The 14,242-nt window shown below is 48.6% G+C and overlaps 1 protein-coding gene across 7 annotated transcripts in view; it reads right to left on the reverse strand.

The window, feature by feature from the left end:
• EVA1C (eva-1 homolog C) overlaps window positions 1-14,242 on the reverse strand; it is a 77,082-nt gene that overhangs the window by 51,864 nt on the left and 10,976 nt on the right. For 6 of the 7 annotated variants that reach the window (XM_045036681.1, XM_045036679.1, XM_045036678.1 and 3 more), the window contains exon 2: window positions 11,982-12,092. The exons of the other annotated variant lie outside the window; for it this stretch is intronic. In XM_045036681.1, coding sequence (XP_044892616.1) covers window positions 11,982-12,092 — 111 coding nt within the window. The remainder of the gene's footprint in view (window positions 1-11,981; window positions 12,093-14,242) is intronic. 7 annotated transcript variants of the gene reach the window in all.

Raw genomic sequence — 14,242 nt, forward strand, 5'->3', positions numbered from 1 at the left:
TAGCACCCGGAAGGAATCTGACATATAGCAGGGGGGCGAGGAATCGCGTTTTTAAACGAGTGAGAGAGTGAGGGAGACCAGCAGAGCAAGAGGAGGCCAGAGGAGCATGAGAGAGTAGCAGATTCTGACGAACCCTTAGAGCAACCGGCATGGCCCAGTACTTACACGTCTCCCTGTGCAGCTTCAAAGTCGCCCATCACTAAAGCTTCTATCTTTCTGATGCCTCCACATCCCACAAACCGTGCGCAGTGACCAGGGTCATAAGGCTGGCCCCCGTTACCAGTTCCCCTGCCTGACCATGAGCTAGTCACATTCAATAAAACCCCTCATGCCTTTGCTTGTATACGCCATCTAACCTCCCCAAAGGCGTATTTGCCTATCCGTCCGCTCTCTCTCTGCTCCCCACCTGGTTCAGCTGCTCCCTGGGCACTCCTCCCATGTGGCCCCCTGCATGGCCTCCGTGCCTCTGTCCTCTAGGACCTGTGTGTTTCATAACGTCTTTAATTTCATGTGCCTCCGCAGGTATAGTTTCCATGGCCATGATGGAGTGATCCTTAAAGACTCTACAAGAACTTACTCCCCAATTTGCAACACAGTAAAATACTACATTACATATATATATATATATATATGTATTTATAATAATATGCTACTTACAGTAACATACTATACCATATATATTTACATATATAACATGTATACAATTACACTTATATTTATATACGAATATACAGAGAAGGAAGGGTACCAATCAACTGATTAAAAATTACTCCAAGCAGGGGCGCCTGGGTGGCGCAGTCGGTTAAGCGTCTGACTTCAGCCAGGTCACGATCTCGCGGTCCGGGAGTTCGAGCCCCGCATCGGGCTCTGGGCTGATGGCTCAGAGCCTGGAGCCTGTTTCCAATTCTGTGTCTCCCTCTCTCTCTGCCCCTCCCCCGTTCATGCTCTGTCTCTCTCTGTCCCAAAAATAAATAAACGTTGAAAAAAAAAAAATTACTCCAAGCATGCTCTGTTGGCCTTGAATTACAATCTTATGATTACACGCACTATTTTATTTTGAACAAATCTGGTAGGAGCTCCTTCATGCTTTTCAACCAAAGATTTCCAATCCTATCGAAATGAACACGAGGCGCCTGGGAGGCTCAGTCGGTTGAGCATCCGACTTCGGCTCAGGTCATGATCTCACGGTTTGTGAGTTCGAGCCCCGTGTCGGGCTCTGTGCTGACAGCTCAGAGCCTGGAGCCTGTTTCGGATTCTGTGTCTCCCTCTCTCTCTGCTCCTCCCCTGCTCATGCTCTCTCACTCTCTCTCAAAAATAAATAAACATTAAAAAAAATTAAAAAAAAAAGAAATGAATACCTTGTTCAGTAACCAGGTACTAAACCCAGAAAGTTATTCAGTGAACACCATCTGGACTAGATTAGCGTAAAAGTAACTGGATCAATCCCCATTTGCTTCAAGCACCTAAACGGAACACTTTTCCTTTTCTTTGGAATGCCGAGTAACCCCCAAACTACAGGGCCACTTGGCGATGAAGGCGGGGGACTGCAGTGCATTTGATAACTTAATGCAACTTTTTACCAGCACTTGAAACTCACATATGAAATCTACACTTGATCTTTTTCTGTTCGGAATTGGCCAAATTAGCAGCTCTATCCCCATGGACAACAAAAGGCTCTCAGAAATACTCAGGGAAGCTGACCAACCAGAAGGCCCAACGCAGCCCAGCGCACGGACGTGGGGGCAGACAGGTGCCGCCTTCCCCGCCCGCCCTGTAAACAGCCTTTCAACTTCAGAGTGCTTATTTCACGTCTGCCTGCTGCCGAAATGTGTAGGATGATCAAGGTACGTGGGATACGTTCAAGGTCCAAATGAAGACTTCAGGGCACACATTCAGTTAATTGGGAAATTATATAGTGATTTCACTGCTCATTATAATGAAACTTTTTTTTTTTTTTACTTTAGAAATGATGCTGTTTGGTGAGTAGCACCAAAACCTCATAAGGCTATTTGGAAGGTTTCAACGACTAGATTTAGGGGCAGGACAGGTTTGCTGTACTTTCAATGGAACATGTTGCGTTCCTCCAAGCGGTGGACAAAATCAGAGCAGGGGAAGTTTCTAAAAGTTGAAACCAACCTAAACAGCCTATCCAAACGGCTGCGTTTGGGAACAGGCTGGGTGACCCCTTGTATCTATTACAGCCACCTCACTGGGTCCGTGGAGGATTTCGGACAGGCCCTTTGGCTTCCCCCTTCTTTGGTTTCGCCTTAGACTTAGGGGAAGTAACAGTATTTCTCCCTCTGTATTTCACAGACACAGGGGCAGCCGGACAAATGTAAAGAAATACGGGCGCCCACACAGTAATTGGGCTGGCCCCGCCTCGCCCTTTATATTCATCCTTAATTGAGTCCCTGGCACGCTCCCCCCAGGGCTGGGTTTAAAACTTCCCGAGCAGGTCCCGGAGGGCCCCTACTTCCTTAATTCTCCTAGAAGCTGCTTAGTTACTCTTCTGTATCCTTCCTTTGTGGACAGTGGTTTTTTCTGACTGTCCTCACTCTTCACGATCGATCACTTTATTTTGCATTCAACGGCTTAGGTCCAGCTGAGTGATTACACCTCTCACTTTTGAGCCCTGTTTGGTCTACTTTATTCTCCACCACCCCGGAGTTTTCCAGTTACTGGCTCCCGGCCATCTTCTGGATGGCTAAGTTGGGGAAAAGTCCGACCCTGGTCATTGGTATACACAGCCCACCCTCATTATTCACAGATTCCGTATTTGCAAATTCGCCTACTCGCGAACGTTGATTCGTAACTCCCGGGTCAAGAGTTGCAGGGCTCGCTTAGCTCAAAAAATTCTCGTCGGCAACGTGCACGGCCCCAGCGGAGGTGGAGCAGGGCGACAGATGCTCTGCCTTCTTGATACAGCTCTCCTACCGAAAACAAGTGTCCTTTCCACGGTCTATGTAATGCCAGTGTTTTTCACGCTCTTGTGAAGTGTTGGTGACTTCGCGGCGTAAAATGGGTCCAAGCACAGTGCTGAAGGACCATCAGGTATTCCTAAGTGCAAGAAGGCTGGGTGAGGCCTTAGGAGGAATATGCGTGTGCCAGACAAGTTTCCTCCAGGCATCAGTTATAGTGCTGTTGGTCATGAGTTCAATATTAACGACAAGGGGTCATGAAACAGAAACACGCATAAAACGAGGTCACGTATTCCCCCACGGATGACTGTTCAGTATTTGTTAATTCAGTGTTGTAAAGCAATGGTCTTATAGGCTATAAGTACCTCAAATAACAAAAATCAAGTATATTTATATAGGAGATAGAGTAGGATTTATGTAGCCATGTGATCGCTAGCCTTCCGATCGGATGCCTTTCTTATATAACTCAAACGTCAGAACTGCCGTCTGGGATTGCCTTCAGAACAAGGTTCAATGTGGCAGAACTTTGCCTTTGATTTTTAATTTTTTTTTCAATGTTTATTTTTTGGGGGACAGAGAGAGACAGAGCATGAACGGGGGAGGGGCAGAGAGAGAGGGAGACACAGAATCGGAAACAGGCTCCAGGCTCTGAGCCATCAGCCCAGAGCCCGACGCGGGGCTCGAACTCACGGACCGCGAGATCGTGACCTGGCTGAAGTCGGACGCTTAACCGACTGCGCCACCCAGGCGCCCTGCCTTTGATTTTTAAAAAAATACAATTATTCATTCCTACTGTTTTTATAAAATCTTCAACCTTTAAAAAAAATCCTTGCCAGGGCGCCTGAGTGTTTCAGTCAGTTCGGTGTCCGACTTTGGCTCAGGTCATGATCTCACGGTTAGTGAGTTCGAGCCCCACATCAGGCTCTCCACTGTCAGCACAGAGCCGGCTTCAGATCCTCTGTCGCCCAATCTCTCTGTCCCTTCCCCACTCGTTCTCTCTTTCTCTCTCTCAAATAAATAAATACTTTAAAAAATCCTTGCCATCTCCCTGCTCATTATGAAGCTCACAACAGCTATCAGTGATGCCAAGGAAGTCTTTCGCTCTGGGCTGCACGGAAGGTGGCACAGCCAGCTCGTGACGGGGACAGGACAAGGCCCCGCTCCGGCTTCTGGTCTGGAGTCTCTGCTCCAGGTTCAAGGGGCTCCTCATGAACCTTGAATCCAGGGCTCCGAATGGAGGAGGAACTGCTCACCACTTCTCCTTCTATACTTTGCTACAAGGTTATTGCTATATATACATTATGTGTAATATTGGGGTGGCCTTGAATACTATGGTAGAGGAAGCACAGGGAGTGTTCAAAACACGGTGGAGGGGGGGAGGGAAAGTCCAATAAAACAAGCATGTGACACACCCAAGAGGCCAGGAGGGCTTCCAAGTGGGAGGTAACTCCTGAAGAAAGAGCAGGAGCCAACCAAATGAAAATAAGCCTCGGGCATCAGGGACAGAAGTGCCAAGGCTCAGCGGGTGTGTGGAGACAGTCAGCCTGGCCAGCATGTAGGGTAGGAGGTCAGGTGCAAAGGCTGAAGTAAGCTGTACCTTGCTAAGGAGTCTGGATTTCCTCCTAAAGGCAGAGGGGAGCTACTGCAGGTTTGTGGGGGGCAGGTGATACTGGTCAGATTTACATTTCAGAGAAATCCTTCTACCGGTCTGCGTTGGATGGACTGGAGAAACCCGTAAAGAAATGAGGGTGCTTGCAATCTTGCCAGGGAGCCTGGCTGCAGGGGATGGGGTAGGAGGGGCTGAGACCAGAGTCAACAGCACGAGTGTATGACCTGAGCATTGCACACAGCCCCACACTCAGAAGGGCCCCCGCACTTGGTTTAACGCTCTGATCTCACCATCTTGAAGTTCTTCATAATTTAAACCCTGAACTCCTGTTTTGTAAGTGAAGCCCGCCAGGACGATTGGGGCATGTGCGTGGGCACAGGAGGCACCCGTAGTATGAGTCACTGCTGTTCCTTGTCACCCCATTCCCATGATGCATTCCAGATGCCCTGAGCATAGAATTCTGGCCGACCCACAAGGGCAACGCGTCCTGGAAAACTCAAAGGGAGCACGAGAAAGGCGGGTTCTGTCCAGGACCGAGGAAACAGAGATGCTGACAGCGAGCCCCGGGCAGCCAGAGCTTCCGTTAGGATCAGAATTGGTTTGGGGAGGAGCGAGGCCATAGCAGTGTGAGAAAGAGGGACGATCAAGGAGCCCCATCACATCCTTCCTTACCAGTGTCTCTTCGGGATGAGCCGCCACTTGTCGGAAAACGAGGACACAGAAGGAAGAGGAAAGAAGGGGGAGCTTTCGGTCCCTCCTCACACGTCAGGAAGCCAAAGGCAGAGAGCGGTGACAGAGTGTGTGGTGCACGCGGGAAATAGGCGTTGTGCCACTTCTGTAATTCCTTATACGTGTTAGATGCCCTCATAGTCGCACTGAAAACTGGCATCGCCCAACGTGAAGAGGAACAGTGAAATCCATGCTAGTAACTCACAATGCTCATTTGCTCACCGTCTTCGCTCAGAATGACACGGAGTGCAAATACAAGCACCATACCAGGTTGGGAGAGAGGCCACAGGAGGAAAGGGGAAACTTTGTATTTTACAGCACGTTGCCCCTGATTTCTGAACAAGGGGCTCCTATTTTCACCTTGCACCAGGCCCTGCAAATTATGCAGCTGGTCCAGACTCAAATTACAGAGATTTGTCCCCAGGATCAGTGGGGACAGGGGACAGGGGCGGGGGGGGGGGACGGGGAGAAGAACGTGGCAGGAGGGACAAGGGAAGATACAGTCATGACTCCAGGTTTTGAACCACTGGCACGTCCACTTGGGAAGTCCGGCATCCCACTGAGCGCCCCGGGTCAGAAGCTCCAAGAGAGGCCCTGGAGGAGGACCAGCAAGTGGTGGCTGAGGTCCGGGGTGGCTGGGGGCAGGACTGTGGGCAGGTCTGCAGAGATGTAGACGGTCCAGAAACGGGGCAACAAAGAAGGTCCCAGAAGGGAGCCTAGAGGGAGGGCCACAGGAGCAAGGGAAGGGCGTGGGGTGGCTGTGGAGGAGAGGCGGGAAATAAGATGGCGGGCAGAGGCGGATGTGAGAGAGTTGACCAAAGTGAGGTGTGGTTAGCTTGCGTGGCCTTGAGCCAAGTGCCCAGTCTCCCCGTGCCTCAGACGGTCATCTATCTGTAAGACGAGGGTACTGATAACACCGTTTGCCGCAAGGGGTTGCTGTGGCCTTCCACAGTTCTCAAGGCCGGAAGGCACAGACCAAGGTGCCCACAGGACCACGCTCCCTCCGAAGTCTCTAGGAAGGCTCTGTTCCAGGCCTCTCTCCCAGCTTCCGGCAGCTCCTTGGCTTGGGGCAACGTCACCGTGACCTTCACGTGGCAATCTCCCCGTGCGTGCCTCTGCGCCCAAATTTCCTCTTTTCGGAGACACCAGTCATCTTGGGCCGGGGGCCACCCAGATAACCTCGTCTTAACTTGATTACTGCCGTAAAGACACTCTCTAGGAGGGAGGTCCCATTCTGAGGTGGCAGGGGTTAGGACTCCAACCTGTGGTTCTGGCATCGGGGGCAGCGGGACGCGATTCAACCCATAACTGCTCCGCCCAGAGTCAAGCTGCTATATAAACATTCTTCTTCACCTTGACTCCCTCCGTTTATTCTTGTTTTCTTCAAAGGTATGAGGAAGAGGCCAGCAAGAGCTTGAGTTTGGGGAACCCAAACGTGTTGTGGTCACAATCTCCACGGCAACGTGACGCTTCTCCAGCCGCGCTCAGCTGCCCAGGTGAAGGTAAATACGTGGAGGGAGCAGAGGGAACAAAGAAAAGGGAATGGCACGTTCTGATAAGAAGCCAAAGCCAACCACGGGCAGAAATACCGACAGCGAGGCAGAGAGGGAAGGCGGCTCGCTGCCCCGTCTCCCCGCGGCTGCCCCAGAGCCCACGGGGGCACTGGGATACAGGCGGACAGAAATCCACGGCAACCCCTTCTCGACCTCAGCCGACACACTGTTCCCTACACACGCGCAGAAGGGAAAGCAAGTTTGGATGATCTGTGAAGACGACAGATTTCACCTGTGGAGCAGAAAGGCCTTCTGAGCCCGCGGCAAAGTGGAGGCCTTCGAGGAACTGAACTTCTGATGTTCTTTGAAGTGGTGGGAATCGCACCTGATCCGGAGATAAGCAACAGGTGGGAAACTGGGTGAGTTACCGGAAGGGTCAGGCCGGGCATCGCCTTAACTGAAAGTATTTCTGGGGCTAATTTGGAAGGCATCAACCCCCGAGGAAAAAAACAGACGGGGCTGGGAGGGGGGTCAGAGCCTAGACAGCGAGAGGCGCTCCGATGGGGTCTTATCTGCACCTCTCTCCTTAATCCACAGCCCCTCCCACGCTCATGCTCTCCTCTCTTCATCCCAACACCAGGACTAACACTGATGGTGCCTTCTCTGGAGCAGTTCCCCTTGCCAAAGTTCCAGGTCCCAGAACCTTTCCCTCCCCACTCTCTCCCGCTCTAAGGCCTGCTTATCCTGAGTAGAAGACCCTCCCAGCTTTGCCAGACACATTACCAACTAAAAGGCTCAATGCATCTATGTGAGCATGGTGGGCAAGGGCACCTGCAATCTAAGAGGCCCGCACCCACCTTTACCGAACATCAAAGCTCACTTCGGAACCGCGAGTGACGGAACACCACATTCCTCCCCATGTGACGCACAGAGAACGCAAGGTCGCTGCTGTGACGGTCCTGCCCAAATGCATGGGGATATAATCACGACACACGAGACGGATCCAAACTCAGGGACATCCTCTAACATAACCGTCCTGTAATCTTCACAAACGCCAGCGTCATGAAAGATAAAGGCTGGGGGACTGTCCCAGGCCACCAGGACACTAAAGAGACGTGAAACCTGAAAAAAATCCCAGTGAGTAGGGGTTTTCTTTTGCTCTAAGGTAGATTATGGGGACAACTAGTGAAATCTGAATGAGGGCTGTAGATTAGAAAACAGTTCCACGGCAGGTTAATTCTGATCATTGTTCTTGGTTCTGTGAGTCCCTGTTCTTGAGAACACGCAGAAGCATTTAGGAGTAAAGACATCTTGCCCGTGACTTGGAAAAGAATGAAGCAAATGTGATACAATGTAACATTTGGGGAATCTGAGCAAAAGGTATAAAGGAAGTCTCTGTATTACTCTTGCAAATTTTCTGAGTCTGGAAAAATAATAATTTTTTAACATTTAATAAACATACAGATGAATGGCACAAAAACAGACACTCGGATCAATGGAACAGAATAGAGAACCCAGAAATGGACCCACAAACATACGGCCAACTAATCTTTGACAAAGCAGGAAAGAATATCCAATGGAATAAAGACAGTCTCTTCAGCAAGTGGTGCTGGGAAAACTGGACAGCAACATGCAGAAGAATGAACCTGGACCACTTGCCTACCCCATACACAAAAATAAACACAAAATGGATGAAAGACCTAAATGTAAGACAGGAAGCCATCAAAATCCTCAAGAAGAAAGCAGGCAAGAGCCTCTTGGACCTTGGCCTCAGCAACTTCTTACTCAACATGTCTCCAGAGGCAAGGAAAGCAAAAGCAAAAATGAACAATTGGGACCTCATCAAAATAAAAAGCTTCTGGGGGCACCTGGGTGGCTCAGTTGGTTAAGCGACCGACTTCGGCTCAGGTCACGATCTCGCAGTTTGTAAGTTTGAGCCCCGCATCAGGCTCTGTGCTGACAGCTCAGAGCCTGGAGTCTGCTTCAGATTCTGTGTCTCCCTCTCGCTCTGCCCCTCCCCTGCTCACACTCTGTGTCTCTCTGTCTCTCAATAATAAATAAATGTTAAAAAATTTTTTTTAATAAAATTAAAAAAAATAAAAAGCTTCTGCACAGCAAAGGAAACAATCAGCAAAACTAAAAGGCAACCGATGGAATGAGAGAAGATATTTGCAAACAACATGTCAGATAAAAGGTTAGTATCCAAAAATCTATAAAGAACTTACCAAACTCAACACCCAAAAAACAAATAACCCAGTGAAGAAATGGGCAAAAGACATGAATAGACACTTCTCCAAAGAAGACATCCAGCTGGCTAACAGACACATGAAAAAATGCTCAACATCACTCATCATCAGGGAAATACAAATCAAAACCACACTGAGATACCACCTCACGCCTGTCAGAATGGCTCACATGAACAACTCGGGCAACAACAGATGTCGGCGAGGATGCGGAGAAAGAGGATCTCTTTTGCACTGTTGGTGGCAATGCAAGCTGGTGCAGTCGCTCTGGAAAACAGTATGGAGGTTCCTCAAAAAACTAAAAATAGAACTACCCTACGACCCAGCAATTGCACCACTAGGCATTTATCCATGGGATACCAGTGTGCTGTTTCGAAGGGACACATGGACCCCCGTGTTTATAGCAGCACTATCGACAATAGCCAAAGTATGGAAAGCGCCCAACGATCTGGCTGCGACATCTGTCACCCCATTGATCGCCAGGGTTGATTCGGCTGATCTGGCTGGCTAGGCGGGTGTCCCCTTCCTCCCTCACCGCTCCATGTGCGTCCCTCCCGAAGCTGCGCGCTCGGTCGAAGGGGACGACCTTCCCCGATAGAGGAGGACCGTTCTTTGGTCAAGGGTATACGAGTAGCTGCGCTCCCCTGCTAGAACCTCCAAACAAGCTCTCAAGGAAAGCGCCCAAATGTCCATGGATGGATGGATGGATAAAAAAGATGTGGTGTGTGTGTGTGTATATATATATATATATATATATATATATATATATATATACACAATGGAGTATTACTCGGCAATCCAAAAGGATGAAATCTTGCCATTTGCAACTACGTGGATGGAACTGGAGGGGATTATGCTAAGTGAAATTAGTCAGTCAGAGAAAGACAAATATCATATGACTTCACTCATATGAGGACTTTTAAGAGACCAAACAGATGAACGTAAGGGAAGGGAAACAAAAATAATATAAAAACAAGGAGAGGAACGAAACAGAAGAGACTCTTAAATGCAGAGAACAAACTGAGGGTTGCTGGCGGGGGGGGGGGGTTGTATGTGGGGGAGGGATGGGATAAATGGGCAAGGAGCATTAAGGAAGACTCGTGCTGGGATGAGCACTGGGTGTTACAACCTAGGGATGAATCACGGGAATCTACTCCTGAAATCATTATTGCACTGTATGCTAACTAATTTGGATGTACATAAATAAATGAATGAAATGAAATGAAATGAAATGAAATGAAATGAAATGAAATGAAAAACTCATTTCCTCATGGTATAGTGTTTTTTTTTAAACCTTTTGGGGGCCACGGACACCTATCTGGCACTGTGTTGATGTTTACGAACCCTTCTCACAACGACGTTTTTAATGCACAAATAAAATACATGAGGCTAAAAAAATAAATAAATAAACATACAGATGGATTACAAGCGTGCAGTGCTTTCCCGTAGGGTCCCAACTTTGGCTGCACCACAGAGTCACCTCAGGGGATTTAAAAACGTCAATGCCCAGGCCCCAGCCCAGACAGAGATACAGATTCACTCAGCCTGGGGTGAAGCTTCAGACATCACTACATTGGAAAAGCAACCCCCCCCCCCCACCGAGGTGATTCTAGCATAAAACCCAGAGGAATGACAAACAGCCTGGGGTATTGTGAAGTGAGGGGGGAGCTCTGAGCTGGGGATCTTTCTGAGCCCCTCAGCTCTGCTTCCCGTGAAAGCTGATCCTGGGAGCAACACAGCGAGTCAAGCCAGGTGCCGAGTCCCGGGTCCAGTCTTGGTCCCGCCACCATTAAGCTGGGAAACGTCCTGGTCGGTCCCTTCCCTGTGCCCAGCCTGGGTTCTCTCCCCCGTGGATGAGACCAAACGAGGGCAGCCTCAAGGCACAATGATTCACCAGCACTGGCTTCTGGGGGCCCCAGGGCTCCAGGGTGGGTTGACACAGGATGACAGCCTCAAAGCCTTGTGACATCCAGGTGGCAGAAAAAGAACCAGGTGAGTCGGGCTGGCCGACTTCTGGTATTGCTGGCACGTCCTGTCACAGTCTGGGTGACTCCCTAGAGGCCCCTCCCTTCCCAAGGACTGAAGTCTGGGGAAGTTCTTGGAAAAGGTGCTGGAGGAGGAAGGGGACACGAGTCCTCCTCCAAGCAACAGAGAGGCAAGCTGGGGAGGCCAAGCTCCCGAGGGGCAGCTGGGCACCTGCCACTGGCCCTTTCACGAGGCAGGCCTGACAGAGGCTCTGTGGGAAGAAGGTGCTAAGAAACGTGCTCTGTCCCGATCCCAGAACTCCACTTCTGCCCCGCTCCAGACTCCCCTTCTAGAACAGCACTGCTCAGGGGCCGCCTGAGTGGCTCAGCTGGTTGAGTGTCCGACTTCAGCTCAGGTCATGATCTTGTCGTTCCTGAGCTCAAGCCCTGTGTCGGGCTCTGTGTTGACAGCTCAGAGCCTGGAGCCTGTTTCAGATTCTGTCTGTCTGTCTCTCTCTCTCTACCACTCCCCCGTTCTCACATTTTCTCTCTCTCTCTCTCAAAAATAAATTAACATTAAAAAACAAAATTAAAACTGCACTGTCTCAGGTTGGTGGCCCCAGCCATGCATGACTATCGGGCCCTTGGGACGCAGCCGGTCAGACCTGAGATGTGATGTGGTAAATACACACCAGATTCCCAAGTCTTTGTGAGCCGAAAAGAAACGTAAACATCTCATTAGTAATTTTTAACGTATTCATATCGAAATGAGGACACTTTGGGTGAAAAAAAATTTAACTACGGAAATTCATTTCACCTCTTGCTTTCACTTTTGCCAACGGGGCTACCAGACTAGCTGGCATTACATCACATTTGTCCTGCACGGCTCTGTTCTAACGTGTGCGTATTGTCCTGTGCACCACACTGCCCTGGTAGAATTGTATTACAGTCCAATGGAGAAAGGGTTTCGTATGCAACGGCATCAGTCCTGGACCCCTAAAAGCCCGTCAGTGAGAAGTGCTTACCACTTCCCCCCGTGGTTCGCAGACTTCTGTGATCCCGGCAAATCCACTCTTCCCCACAGCCCACGGAAGGGGAGCCGATACTGTCAGGGAATGTCCATTCCTCGCAGCTTGCTTGAATAACAAAACGATAATTACGTTAATTTACAACCTAACCCTCAGCACCGTGATTTTAACCCCATCTGTGCGGCTGAACCACACACATCTGACCTTCGTAAAGTAAAGCTTTCAATGAATATACCGGCCCTTGCATACGCCACCTAATGCTTTACCTTCCCACGGAAAGAGAAGACGTGGGTAATGCAAATAAACGGTGCAGAGTAGACTCAAGTCTACATTCCAGAAGGTTCCACAGGATTCCCTGGAAATCTTTGGTTTGGGTTTGGTTTGCATGTGACTGTCTGACTGCCTTCTAAGGAGAAGAGTCCCTTTGCTTTTGTGCGTGTGTGTGTTTTAGCTACATAGACAGGAGTAATTAATTAAGACGTGCCCTCTGGTCGGGCCTTCTTCACATTAACTGATCTGGGACCACGGAGAGCTGAGACGGGTTTATGTGTGTTCTGTTTCCAGACACTGATCTTCTCCATGGTCTGATTTTATCTTGGACCCAACCTGGTATAATCCATGCTGTGTGTAGAGTCTCCACGTTAAGTTTCCCATTATGGAAACAAACAAACAAACAAACAAACAAACAAACAAACTTAAATTCAGGGACTGTCTAGGTCTTTAAGGGACTTTTCCAGAAACCAGCAAGAAAGAAACAGAGGCTGTTCTGCTGAGGTCTGGTGATTCCGGATGTAGGACCCAAGTGACTGGTTTGGGTACAAAGCTACTTCCATAACACAGATCAGTGCTTGGCAACCACCTACTACAACTTATTCATAGTTCAGTTGAACCCAGGGGTTGAATATGATGCTTCGATTCTTTCTTTCTTTCTTTCTTTCTTTCTTTCTTTCTTTCTTTCTTTCTTTCTTTCTTTCTTTCATGTAGTACCTGATCTCTATGCCCAAGAGAAGGCAGAGACACAGAGGACAAAATGGGTATACATTAAAATAAACATACATGTGATAAAGAAAAATCACTGTTCAGTGTTTAATGTTCTGGAAAGGAAACAACTAGGAAAGAGAATTTTCATAATAAATTTTTCCTGCTTATTTTTATAGCATCAATACTCAGAAGTAAATACCGAATGCATGAGGCATTTGGGAAAATCAATAACGTCTTTAGGCCTGCATTTTCAAAATTGCATTGCAACAAAGAAAAGTATGATCTTGCAAGAGGATCGTCTAAAAAATACATATATGCACAAAATACATATATACACAAAATCTTTTGCATACATAGGTATGTACATATATACGTGTATGTATATATAAACACAAATAGGTTTTTACTTTCACTGCAGGAAACCATTTCATTTTACTTTATTTTTTGTTTACATTTTTGAGAGAGTGAGCGTGAGTAAGGGAGGGGAAGAGACAGAGGGAGACAGAGGATCTGAAGCAGGTTCCAGGCTCCATGCTGTCAGGACAGAGCCCAACCTGGGGCTCGAACTCACAAACCCTGAGATCATGACCTGAGCTGAAGTTGGACGTTCAACCTACTGAGCCACCCAGGTGCCCCTGGAAGCCATGTTCATTTCCAAAACATACTAGTCTTTGCTTAAGAACATGATGCCTTTTTGTAAAACGGGCATCAAGGGAAGGTGCTTTGATTTCTCATATGAACTGATTCTTGAAAACCCAGGTTCTAGCACACTAAATAAGCAGGGACGAGAAAAAGAGCAAAGCCCTCCTGTTGGACGGCATTCTTACATCACCCACTTTAAAATTAAATCTGAAACAGAGTTCTGACAGGCCTGCTATTTTCTTCAGTGCCAACAGCCACACAATAGACCTTTTTTTTTTTTTTTTTTTGGACAAAGCTCTTAAAATGCTTGGAGATTCAGACGTACTGAGTCACCAGGGTTCACAAATACTGCGCACCCGTTCTTGCGGGTGCCCCGTCCCCTCCTTTGGAAACGATACTATATTTTCTCTGTGTTTGGCCGAAGGAAAGAAATATTTTCATTGGACTTGCAAGCTGTTTGAAAGAGGGTGACTTGGGGGAGGGGCAGGTCTGAAAGTGGGTGGCTGTCCTTTGATCTGGTGGCCTCCGAGCAGGGGTGGCAAAGTTACCATTTTAGAGGGACCTGTTGGTTTTCCTTCAACGCGGCGTGCAATGGTGCTCAACCCCACGGCCACATCGGCTTCAAGCGCGCCCTG

This window comes from Felis catus, chromosome C2 (assembly GCF_018350175.1).
Source record: "Felis catus isolate Fca126 chromosome C2, F.catus_Fca126_mat1.0, whole genome shotgun sequence".
NCBI classification, from domain to species: Eukaryota; Metazoa; Chordata; class Mammalia; order Carnivora; family Felidae; genus Felis; species Felis catus.